Source organism: Saccostrea cucullata, unplaced genomic scaffold, assembly GCF_032062105.1.
Source record: "Saccostrea cucullata isolate Sc308-1 unplaced genomic scaffold, CSIRO_AGI_Scuc_v1 ctg1395, whole genome shotgun sequence".
NCBI classification, from domain to species: domain Eukaryota; kingdom Metazoa; phylum Mollusca; class Bivalvia; order Ostreida; family Ostreidae; genus Saccostrea; species Saccostrea cuccullata.
The window spans coordinates 2255-15235 of NW_026940427.1; the positions used below are offsets into that span (position 1 = coordinate 2255).

The following is a 12981-nucleotide window of genomic DNA, read 5'->3' on the forward strand; positions in this document are numbered from 1 at the left end:
GAAAAAATCAGCAGTATTATATATTATTATATCCTCCGCTTGAAAAGCGGGAGGGTATATAGTGATCGGGATGTCCGCCCGTCCGTCTGTTACGCTTTGAGGTATCCATCTCTTATCCGCAAATCCTCATATATAAAAAGATGTGTTTGTGAAACAGCTATGCCCCTGTATGACAACATAGCGAAGATTAAACTTTTCTTAAATGCAATTTAAATATATTGTTACCCAAAGTAGGGTCTTCTCACAAGAAATACAACTGCAAAATAGAAAAGCCCTAGCACCATTTGTTCAAAAGTAATGGCTAAGGATAAGTTTTTGAAAGGTAGGTCAAACTCAAAGGTCAAAGTTGATGATTTCTTAAGCAAATGTTTAATGTAACAAGGATTACATATGTGAAGTATGAATATCCTAGCCCTTACCGTTCAAAAGTTATGGCCAAGGTAAAAAAAAATCATAAGTACGGAATACTCCAAGGTCAAAAGGTCAAGGTTTTTAGTATCCAATGAAAGGTAATGCCAAAAAACTACATATTTGAAGTATGAGAGTACTAGTATCTACCGTTTAAAAGTTATGGCCAAAGTAAAAATTTGGCATATTTGTGTAAAATGGGACAAACTCCAAGGTAAAGGTCAAAAGGTCAAATTTAGTGGTACCCAAAGTAAGGTCTTGTCACAAGGAATATACATATTAAATATGAAAGTCATAGCTCCAATAAATGAAAAGTTATGATAAAGGTTAAGGTTTTTGCGGACAAACAAACCGCCAGATAGACAGACGGACATACAGACGAACACGATAAAACTATATACCCCCGAATCTTCGATTACGGGGACATAAAAAGAAATGGTCTTCAATTAACTTTTCATATTATGATACATTATAAAGAAGACGTTACAACAATGAAAATGTTTGTTCTGATTTTCATATTAAATTCTCTGAAAAATATACTCAGAACTGAGTAAAAGGGTGGAGTAAAACAAGAATTAAGGTAGAACCTATGTCGGAAAAGTCTTTGTCACAAGATTTTCAAACTTTTCAAAATGATAAATTAGTACTTGCTTATCAATCAGTTAAAATATCATGATATGTTTCCTTGTTTTTTAATCTAGAACAGGCTGTGAAACTTGGTATGGTATTTACATACTGCGACTTCACATTTTCAAATTTTTTTAGGGGTACTTGTCATAAAGGGAATATGAAAAATCACAAAAATACTTCTTCAAACATCGTCATTTATAAACTTTTTTAACTGAATAATATTAAACAATATTTTATCAAGAATAATTTCTTTTTTATTCAACATGTTCAATTAACATAAAAGATAAGTCCACCATTAAAAAAAAATAGTCAAATGAATTCTATTATTTTTAGTCAATTATGCACCCTATATTTGTAAATATTTTTTAGAAGTTTTTGTCACAATGTTTTCAATCTTCAATATGATGAAGAACATAGCCAAATGATTACAAAAAATGATTAAAATATATACTTTTTTCCTCTATATGCTCTAACTAATGAAAGATAGGCTATTTACCGATACTCATATTCTTGACCTTTTTGCACTTACACGGGATTTAATAATTAAATGACTGTTTGGGGTTACTTTCAGATTAAATATTTATCAGAAATTGTACTTTCACTTTAAAAAGATCATATTTAATAGAAAAATTGTAATGAAACACCAAGAATATGAATAGGTAACAAATAATTGTTAAAAGGAATGCACATCATTTCAATATAGATATCACAAAAATGTACACACGATCAAAAGATCTACAACACGTACATCTTTGACTTAGACACATTTCGTCAAGATATTACACTATATAGCTGGCAACTAAAGATTTCTTACGATTTATGCATTCCTTCAAAATGGTTACATACCATTCAAATTATTACGAAAGTTGTATGTACATTGTAATTTCATTACACTAGATAGTCTTGGGTTTGTCAACTTCAGGTCTAGATCTAGTAAATAAAAGGTGCCTACATATTTTCTCTTATTCCAGAAATATTTTGCCATTAAGCATTATAAACCAAAAAATATATGAATTGAATTAAAATTATGTTGGCATGATTGAATTCTGTGAATTTCAAAATGCAGTATTTTCTACCATTTTTATTGAAGCTGTCTTAATGGGTTAGCACAGGTTTAACACATTTACCAGTTATGATGCCATACGAAGTAGGCTCTACGTTAAAAGAAATGTAATGAATACTGTGTGCTAAATCAAAAGTTTATGTCTACATGTATAGTTTTTGCAGTAGAATGACTGTGTATTTTACACTAGCCCATAGCTTTACAGAGCATATTTTAGGTCTTATACTTACCCCACCCCCTTTCTTATTTAGGAGGAAGTCAATATTGAACAAAAGCAAAAAAACCACCCTGCCTTTATTTTTTAATTAGAAGGAATTAAAAATAAGCTAAATATAATCTACTATTCTACTAATTTTTAACTGTTACTTTGCCACAATACTTTCAAGTATACCTCCACCAACATTTAAAGTATACTTTAATCATGGCGAAGTAAATTATGATATGATAGTACTTGTGTAAAGACTTAACTTCATTTCAATATTTTATCTAGAGCCTCTTTCAGAATCATTGAAAGGTATAAAGTTTTATTTATATTTTTGCTTTTCATTTATTATTAATTTTTTTGTTTTGATTTAACGTAATGTTCTTTTTTTGGGGGGAGGGATAAAAGTTTCCTCCTTTTTCATTGTCAAAAAGGATTTGCCAAACTTAAACAAACTAAAAGTTGAAATGACGGAAATGTTAATTTTTCCTATTAAAGAGTATTTAAACCTGGTTTTGCATGGTTTGATTTCTAAAAACAAGTGGAATATCATTCTTTAAGCAAACTCTATAAGGAGGAATATTAAAAAGAAATTTTATTTACTTGACAATTAAAGAATCTCTTTTCAAACACAATTTTAGCATTGAAAGACTACGTGAATCTCTTAATTATTTCATGCGACTTTTTGTATTTTTCTGGTTACAGAAAATGTAAAAATTAGTTTCGCTATAAAAAAAAAAAGATATCAAAGAGTGTATATTTTGTATCACTTTAAAGGGGGTCATTTTTCAATGGGGGTCATTATTTTATAGGACTAACATATAAAATAATGACCCCCTAGGACCCTTTTTCTACAAAAAATGATTTTTTTCTACGGGTGGGGGTCATTTTTTGTCGTTGAAAAATAACCCCCCGGTCATTATTCGATGGGGGTCATTATTCGTCTTTACACCGGCCATCGTTATTGATATTATGCAGGGATAGAAAGTGAAGGCTACAAGTGTTATGACTATACAATATTATTCAAGCAAAACGAAATTTGTTTAGGGTTGAGTTGATTTGGAATTCCACCATTTGAAACAAAATGATGAATTTTAAACAAGAGATAAGTAGGAGAGAATCAATTAATACTTAATATCATATGTGCTAAAAGGTGTTATACCTTTAGGAATACATAAACTGTAATGGTAAAAATTTTATTCGTCTAAATAAAAAAATTATATTTTTGTAACAACAGCCTTTCAAATTTCTTTATTAGATTCAACATGTCCCCTATCAAAGATTGATTGATTGTTTGTAGTATAAGGTCTCTCTCTAGAATTTTTCAGTCATATGGAGACGCCACCACTTACCGGCGGAGAGCTGCAAATTTTGTCTGGCACTTTTCTCGGCACTTAGGGCCATTGAGCAGGGAGGGATGATTTCGTGCCAACACATACTGCGACACCGGTACCTCGATTCAAACAGTCTCGTCCAAAGGACAGGTCTCCGACTCCTTACATGCATCGCGACTCTAGAGGAGGACCGGTTTTATGATCAAAATTCCACGACCCGGCTCAGTTTTCAACGGACTAGGGTCTAAATTCAACATAAAGAACACAACAATAGAATAAAGGATGTCAAAATCTTTCATTATGGCAATCGCAAGGAAAACATTATACATTGTCAATTAAGAAATGAATCTAGTAATTTAAATGCTCACCTGTATAATCAATACTTAAGTGAAATAGCATCTTGTACTAAGTGTGGATATCTGAACGAGGATAACTATCATTTTTTCTTAAGATGTCCTGCCTATTATAATCAGAGAATGATACTTTTTGAAAGTCTTCAGAGTTTAATAGAATTAGAAACAATGTCTCCTGATCAAATTTTGAATATTTTGCTAATTGGTGATAGGCAACTACCTTATAAAATTAACTGTTCAATCTTTGAAGCAGTCCAACTGTACATCAAGTCTTCAAAAAGATTTTGATAGTATTTTGTAATTACATAAAACATAAATCCAGATATTTCTTATTTTTCCTACCTATTTTAAGTCTCAGCATTTCCATTTTCCATGTATATGTTGTATCTTCCTTGGTAATTTGTCTTTGCAGTTTATTATTTTTCTCTTTACTCAGTGTCATTGATTTAATTTATTTACTTTTAAATGTTACTATTTCCTTCTATTTTGTATTTTTTTAAATATAAGTTCTTTGCACTTTACTTATTCTGTTTTGCTGTTTTGTTTGCACTTCTTTCTTATTTTTTTTTTGAATTTTTTTTTGTCATTATATTGTATAGCGAATATGCATAAGCTTAGTAATAATTCTTCTGTATAATTTAATTCAATTCATTATTTCCTTTTTCCCACCGTTAGTTAACAAAAGAATTTAATGTAACTTATAAGGAATATTTTCATCATTGTAATTTTTTGTCAGTTCTTAACATTTGTAACCTTGACCTTGGAGAGGACTTATATAGGCCATGCCTGATGTCCAATCCAATTATGTAATTTTACTTTACATAATAAAATATTGATTAAATAAATTAAATTCAACACTTTTGGTCTCGGGTCAGAACTCAACGTAACACAAGCGCTCTAACCTCCGCGCTACTCAGCTGGCGACTATTATCCTCAGAAGAAGACAAGACCAGTGTGTCTTTCTACACATACATTTCGATAAGCGTTGCACTCCCACCTGGTAGACAGTCATTTATTTATGACGTCGTTGTACAGTGTAACAAACAACGGAAATGGATACGACAAGAAAACAGGAATCTTCACCGTCCCAAAGTCAGGAGTGTATGTATTCTCCTGGACACTGGTAGCTGCTGGAACACACGTTGCAGGAACTAGGGGCAATTATGGTGAAATCGCAACTCACATGCTTTAAAATGACGTCATCCGAGGATCTCTTCATGTTGATACCGAAAGACATGACGATGACGGAACATCTGCGGGATTTGTCATATTGAATCTGGAGAATGGTGATTCTGCCAAAATATCAAGTGCCTGGAACCGTCAAGGTTCTGCTTTTAGCGATGAAAAATTTGGCAGATTGTTATTCTCTGGTTTCAAAATAGAATATTTGTAGTTTTAATGAAAAAAGTTCCCCCATAAAATAAAAAAAAAATGAATATTAATTTTGAATTGCTGCGTTTTAATTTTGAGTATTGTATTAATAAAATTTCAAACTACCAAATAAGAAATACAAAGAGAAATTTTCAAGTTCCTAATAAACGTAAGAAAAGTGTCAAAAATATCATGGTTTTTTTTTTGGGGGGGGGGGGGGTTTAACAGTGAAGAGAAAAATGTATTAATCTACATAATTCTATTCAAGGTAGAAAAAAATCAAAGGAGCAGATTTGAGAATACTGTACCTGCAATTAGCGCAATCCCGCTATCCAAATATTAATTAGCTAGAGTAACTAATAAACATTAATATATAAATAGATTTCAACTGGATACAAAGGTCTTCATACAGAGTATATCAGTATACAACATTGACCGCTACAGATAAAAATAAAAAGTTTACTTTCATTTAAAAAAAACACTTATGTACATTGTGCAAGTTTTTAAATCAAGATATTACAGAACTTAGATATCTGTAAAATAGTTTTGTATATTTATGACTGCATTGTAAGTTAAGTATATAATTTGCTAGATTCTGCATTGGCAGTGAAATTCGTGCTTCTCAAAAATATCTTGCTTAGCTAGACATAAACTAAATATACACTTGAAATCACATTAAAAGTTATATTTCAAGACCCTACCTCAAAGAAAATTGATGATTGAAGTTCGAGAAAACCAGCCATATACGAGGGTTGTCCCAAAATTCCGTAGACAAGCGTTGTTTTGTAGGATCCCTATGTCATACATTAATGAAACTTCGTATATAGATTAAACCAACACTATCTAATAAATTTATGGACAAATATGGAGTAACTACACAAATTATTCCAATTTTAAAGCCACATTTCATTGTCTGGTGTAGAAAGGCGGCGCAATACCCAAAAGTAGAAAATTGAACTTAATATAATTTATTATATATTAAATCCTTCAGAAAAGTAATTACTTCCCTGTATTTTTTTAATCGAAATGAAATTTTTCACATTGTCTTGTTTACTATATTTCCTAAAAGTTTGGTGCTCATGTTTAGATAAATATGAATTTTATAACGTTTTTTATAGATGGGGTTGAAATCCGACATTTTGAAAAATGGCTGCTGCGTTGGCACAGGCGGCGCACTGGACTATGATCAAGTGTTTTGATCCTGAATTCACTTTTACAGAAATGTACCAGTCATAAATTTTTGGTAGATTAGGAAAGATTCTATCGCCTTTAGTATTTTAAATGACTAAAACGGTTTCTCTATGTATATGTGAATAACAGTAACTAAAATAAAAGACAGGGCTAAGAAATGGGCTAAAGTTCCACTGTGCAACGCCATTACAGAAAAACAGACGTAAAGCCCGTAGAAATATAGCGTTTTCAAATTATTTTATTTCATACCTATACATGTATGTACTTTCTTTACCTATTTTGATGTTTGATCATTTCATAATAATTAAGATAATTCACATTTATAACTATAACCTTTTCGCTTAATTTAAGAATTTGATTCTGGTATTTGAAATATTTTCTCCAAAAATTTGAACCATTGACATTTGTATTTTTTGACGTTGCAGATTGCTCCGTGTGTTAGAGAACAGTATCACTTTAAATGTTATTACTCGAAAAGTTTTCAAGTAAGCAAGATAAAACTTTGTAATTTATCTGCTAAGAATACGCTTTATCCACTCTGAAAATTTTAGAAAGATACATTAATTTCTTTAAAAGATATGAGCTCAGTCTACGAAATTTTGGGATATATTGGGAGGCTTTTAAAAATAATTCGACTAATACTTAAGTGTAATCTAATTCAACCTGTCCTCTCAATCTGCCAAACCGTCTTTTTCAATTTTTGCAACAGACAAATGTGATTATAAGTGGTTTCCTCTTGAGAAGATTTACATTATCCTCCTGGGAGTTTAATGGTGGAAAAAACTAAACATTTACTTAAACCGGGCTTTTGATAGCTACCAATAAAGTTAACGATGTTTTCGATATTTTCATACATTGTCAAATGAGATACATAAACATGTACAAACCTTGAACCGAAAGGAAGTGTCGTTTTACAAAAGTTGGTTCCAAAACCTCCTATTACACTGTTTGACATTCGAAGAGATATTGTCAGTTGAAATCCAGGGCACCAAAAATAACTTGTAAGAGGCTACATTTATTCAGTTATACTTTTATCGAAGTGGCCAAGTGATCACAAAAAAGCAGGGTGATTAGTGGGTGTGTTGTAGTTTGTGACATGTGGCAAATGGACACGTTGTATTAAAGACAGGCGGCAAGTGCTATTAACAGTTATTGCCCAGTTGTCTTTTAGAGCTAAGTGGCAAGTGTTGGTATCAGATGTTACCAAGTGACAAGCAGCTAAGTAAATTGTGTAACCTAGAAACATCACTTCGATTTAATTTACAGGCATTAGAGATTATTTCTCTTTGTGTCCTTAATATAAAACAAGGAATATCTGTAAATATTAAATACTTTACACACTAGGTAAGTTTTAATTGTATACGTTGTGCATTCAATATAAGACTTAATTGGTAAACCATGTACAATTCCAAGTAGATCGCTGCCTGGGTCTTTTCATAGTACAATGTACCTACAAGAAGCATTTTTTAGATAAGATCTTTGAAATTCTTAAACAACATAGCTTCATCTGTCAGCTGTTTAACGATGCATACTTTCCTTTTATATTTCCTAGGAAAGACTGAGGCTGTTCTAGGGACTTAATACTGTTTTTGTTCATCTTTAGTGCAATCGGCAATGTGAGCAGTTCAAGAGATCTTGAGGACTACTTCCTTTCTCTGCAACTCTAAAGCAAACGCTGTCGAATAAACAATATACAAACTAAAGAAAGTAAATGGAGAATGAATATGGCTTTTACAATATTAAAAAATAATTAAAGTTAAAATTAACCTCGGTTTGGAGCTCTCTCTCTCTCTCTCTCTCTCTCTCTCTCTCTCTCTCTCTCTCTCTCTCTCTCTCTCTCTCTCTCTCTCTCTCTCTCTCTCTCTCTCTCCAGAGTGGAGACGTTTATACAGCCGTGATTTACTTGGGACATGGGACTAGTAAATAATAACTAGTAAATAACTCTAATGACTTATGTGTAATTAATTCTGTTTAGAATTACTTTTGTTGATCAGAAACATCAAGAGGTAGCTAAACAGAAACAACTTTTATAATAGATGAAGGTTTATTGCTTTTAACGTAAGGAAAATCTTTCTTCAATTCAGGTACGTGGTCCCACCTCTGGTATTTCCTATATGACCTTTTCATAAATTTGTATTGTTCATTTATTTTTTGCGATGGTCCTGCTCGTTCTCTATAACGTGTCTTAAAACTTTTTTTATCTGTTCATTTTACTCTAAAGGACGTCCATTGTGTAGTCCTTTAACTCGAAAGTAAAGACTTTTTTATTGTTGACGATGTTTCTTCTGAAAAAAAATAAGTTTTACGTTATGTTAAATATACAGGACAAAATAATTATTATAATAATATAACTCAGTTTATATAAATCCCACGTTCTTTAGTTGTTTAATTTAATTGTTTTATTGCGTGCACTTGTACACTGAACAAAAACCCTTTGGAACAGATGCTCTCCTCATTAAATATCAAGCGAAATGTATATATAAGAAACCAATTTTGTCTTTTTCGTATATCGCCGCTTTTAAATCGACATGAAAGTAAGTCCAGTTTTACTAATTACTGTTCTACCCATTTTCTTTGTTCCTCTTTTTGTAGCCAACAGCTGTAAGTCATATTCAGAAGGTAGCTGTGGAAGAAATGATTGCAGAACAGGTTAGTTTGGACTTTTCACTCGTTGTTGGCCAATGTGTTTAATCATCATATTAGTATTAACAGAATGTTGGATGATTGTAAGAAAAAGGCGAGATTTCCTTCATTTTTCGTGGTTTTTTGGGGTTTTCTGTGATAACTCTACATAAAACTTATACCCCAATACTCCCTGAATTTACTAAGCTGCAGTATAACATTTAGTATAAATAAAGCAGAACATAATATAATAGGAAAACTTTAATTTATCAAATTGAAATCTTTAGGCACCTTTCATTTACTAATTGCTGTTAAAGGAATAGTTACCGGTATATCTAAATAAAAATAGCATCAAATTGGTTTAAGGCCAAGATCTAGTAAATGATTTTAGACTAACTTTATGGTGCTAGATCCATTAAGACATCATAATCACTTTTAACTTTCCTTTTTTCGTACTTCACGGCTCTAATTGAATTTGGTAGAAAATAACTGAAATAAGGTACAGTGTATTTTCATAAAATTCAAAATGAAATAATATGAAAAGTTATTTCTATACATATATTTTTAAAAATATGATATCATTTTAAAGAAGAGACCAAAAACATCAATACAAAGTAACATTTTTCGAGAAACTGTAGGCAATCTGGATACATTTCCTTTGTCTCATCTTGAAAAAAAGTCCATATTCATAGCTGGTTTTCTTCATTTTTCATTTGAAATTACAGTTTAAGATATGATTTTCCATCTTCTTTCTCTTTATTATGCCCCAAAACATCTTAGTTTACCAAGCTTAACTGAAAGGAATTTATTTCTCAAATTTGATAAACCTGTAGGCATCTTTCATTTACCATGTTTACTAGATCTTGAACTTAACGAGAAGATAATACACACCAGAACAGATCTGATCACATGAAATGGTCAAACCACAGATGTGTAAGCATTTCTATGAATATATATTTGAATAACTTTTCTTTACATATTCCTTCAGAGCAAGACAAGACCAGTGTGGCCTTTTACTCAATCATCTCGAAAAACTTTGCTCTCCCGCCTGTTGGCAGGACGTTTGTCTATGACATAGTGGTAACTAATAACGGGAATGGGTATAGCAAGAAAACAGGGATTTTCACCGCCCCGCATCCCGGAGTGTATGTATTTTCCTGGACTCTTGTAGCGGCTGGGCAACATGTTGCAGGAACCAAGGGTGATTTTGGGGAAATAACAACTCATATACTACAGAATGATGTAATAAGGGGAACTCTTCATACTGATACTGAAAAACAGGGGGATGACGGAACATCGACAGGATTTGTTATACTGAACCTGGAAAAGGACGACGCCGTCAAAATATCTAGTGCCCGCTGGAACGGACAAGGGTCTGCTTATAGCAATGAAGATAATGGCAGATGGTCATTTTCTGGTTTTAAAATTGCATAATATTGTTGTTTTACTGAATAAGAAATTATCCAATAAAAATTTGAATTACTGTGATTTATGAGTATTGTCTTGAAAATTCATTACTGATTCATTAATGCCAATTGTATTTTAGAGTTCCACGCAAAAAGCAACAGTTGCATGAGTAACATTGCAACAAATCAATTAAGGATATCCGATCCTCAGCCAGAAAGAGTAACTCCAAAAATTAATATTTAATTTGAAATGCATCAGAATGAAGCTTGAACATGAATTTTCTTTATGCAACCATTTTCATTTATTCATCTTTACAAGATTCAACGTTTTTGGAAGTCTTAGAAAAGGTCTTATAAAAGTTTATATTTGTACCCTATCAAAGGAAATAAATAATTCAGTTTTAGAGAAATAAGATTTTCTTGAATCCAGCGTTAGATATCAAAGCTAATTAGCATGATATGAAATAAGAAGTAATTTCTGGTGTCTTGCAAATATAGCAAAAGCCTTTTAAAGAATACATAACAGAAATAGAAGAGAAAAAATACCAAATAAGTATAAAACTCATGACAATTTCTCTGACTAACTGTCGTTTTTTAACCTAATATATATCTGTTGATCAATTTGCAATTACAAAATACATTGCTAATATTCTAATTCGCTTTTTCTGCAAAAAAATTGGAGATTTGACAATTTTCCCCTATATAATATGATTAACTTTAATCTTTAACTTTAAAGAAATATTGTGGATAAATTTACATAACTTTGTGGATTCAGAGATACTTTTACGAGTATTTTTTAATAATTAACTGCTAATTTTATAAACCTGAGGATCTGACTACCTTAAAGTACATGTGTTAACTACAGTATTACTTTACCTCATTTCATAATGGAGTTATGTTTTTTGCTTACATTTGTAATAAAAATATGCCAAATGTATAGTGTATAAATAACTCATAATAATTAGGTTTCCACTAGTTATGATTATGTTAACACATAACTATAAATGGGTAACGTAAACTGCTTTATAAATTAAAGTAAAGAATAGATCTAGTTACATGTATATGCCAGGTCATCCCAGTTTATCCCTCCATCCAACTCTCAAACGATATTCTTTGTAAAATTTCTCCTACATTTTTTGCAGCAGCCAAAGATGTGGACAATACACATGAACTTCTACTCACCATACGGTACTGATGTTGAATAGATAGACGTTTCTTTATTGCTACAAACATGACAAAGGCATGGTTCTTGGAACATTTTACGCAGTAGCCATATCATCTTTTTATTACAGATGATGTCATTGTGCCTCGTTATACCTATTTTTTATTCATATGAAGCAGAATTTGTCCAAAATCTTATGCATGAAAAGAAGAAAACACACGGCCTTCAACTCGACATGTAGTCAATAAACATGATTAACAATGGTGACTTCCATTCCTATGTCCATACGATATATTCTTGTGAACTTGAGATAAAAGATACGACCGAGTCTGACAAATTTATTTCATATTTGGATATTTATTTGAAAAATATTTAAATGATAATGATTACACTGAATTGACGACGGATTGTTCCGTTATTTTTAGATCATGACAAAAAGCAGCCGATGAGTGTGATTCATATGGCATCTGATCCCACCTCTGATGTTTTGGAGGTCCGTGTTTGCTCTGCTCCTATTTTGTATTGCTTTAATTTATTGACTTTTGATATTGAATACTGTTCGTTATCTCAACGAGAAACTTTAACAGCACTGATCATGAGCAAAAATATATTCAAAAGGTTGTGTAAATCAGATGTGGATACTTCCCAGGAGCTTTTGGACAATTTGAAATCACAAGATTTTACCAAACCAACACCTTAAAAACTTACGTCTTTTCACAACCATTTTCACAACCATTCCCATGTTCCCCACAATGAATTAAAGTCCGGACTTTTCGATTTCTTTGACAGCTGATTTTTCAACAAAAATGGAACTCGTAAATTTTCTTGCCTTGTCATTGGTCATTTGCATAATTTATTTGGTAAAAAAACATTTTGTATACACAAAAGTATTCTGAAGTTGACATCAAAATGATGCTCGAGTTTCTGATTGACAATATTTATGTGGTTTTTGGAGACCAGGACTTTCAACAATATATTAGAATTCCCATGAGTACCAATTGCCCTTCGTTATTAGCAGACCTATTTTTGTATTCATATGAAGCAGAATTTATGCGTCAAAAGAAGAATACACTTATTGTGGCAATCAACACAACATTTAGATAGATCGACGACGTATTGTCAATTGACAATTGTAATTTCTATTCTTATGTCGATACGTTATATCCTGGTGAACTTGAGATGAAATCGCGTTAAAGGTTATCTAACAACCAAGCTCTTTGATTATTGATTAATTACCAA

The 12981-nt window shown here is 31.7% G+C and overlaps 1 protein-coding gene across 1 annotated transcript; it reads left to right on the forward strand.

The window, feature by feature from the left end:
* The first annotated feature begins 9080 nt into the window (after positions 1 to 9080).
* On the forward strand, positions 9081 to 10634 carry LOC134255398 (complement C1q-like protein 3). The gene is made up of 2 exons (XM_062737906.1): positions 9081 to 9201; positions 10163 to 10634. Exons 1-2 carry the CDS (start codon positions 9081 to 9083, stop codon positions 10606 to 10608), a joined length of 567 nt encoding a protein of 188 aa, XP_062593890.1. The 3' UTR covers positions 10609 to 10634.
* Positions 10635 to 12981: the final 2347 nt, after the last annotated feature.

Bases quoted from the DNA above. Each gene is read 5' to 3' on its own strand.
- LOC134255398 (XM_062737906.1), top strand. From the start codon at position 9,081: ATGAAAGTAAGTCCAGTTTTACTAATTACTGTTCTACCCATTTTCTTT. The intron at 9,202-10,162 runs GTTAGTTTGGAC...ATATTCCTTCAG, and splicing joins AAGAAATGATTGCAGAACAG to AGCAAGACAAGACCAGTGTG.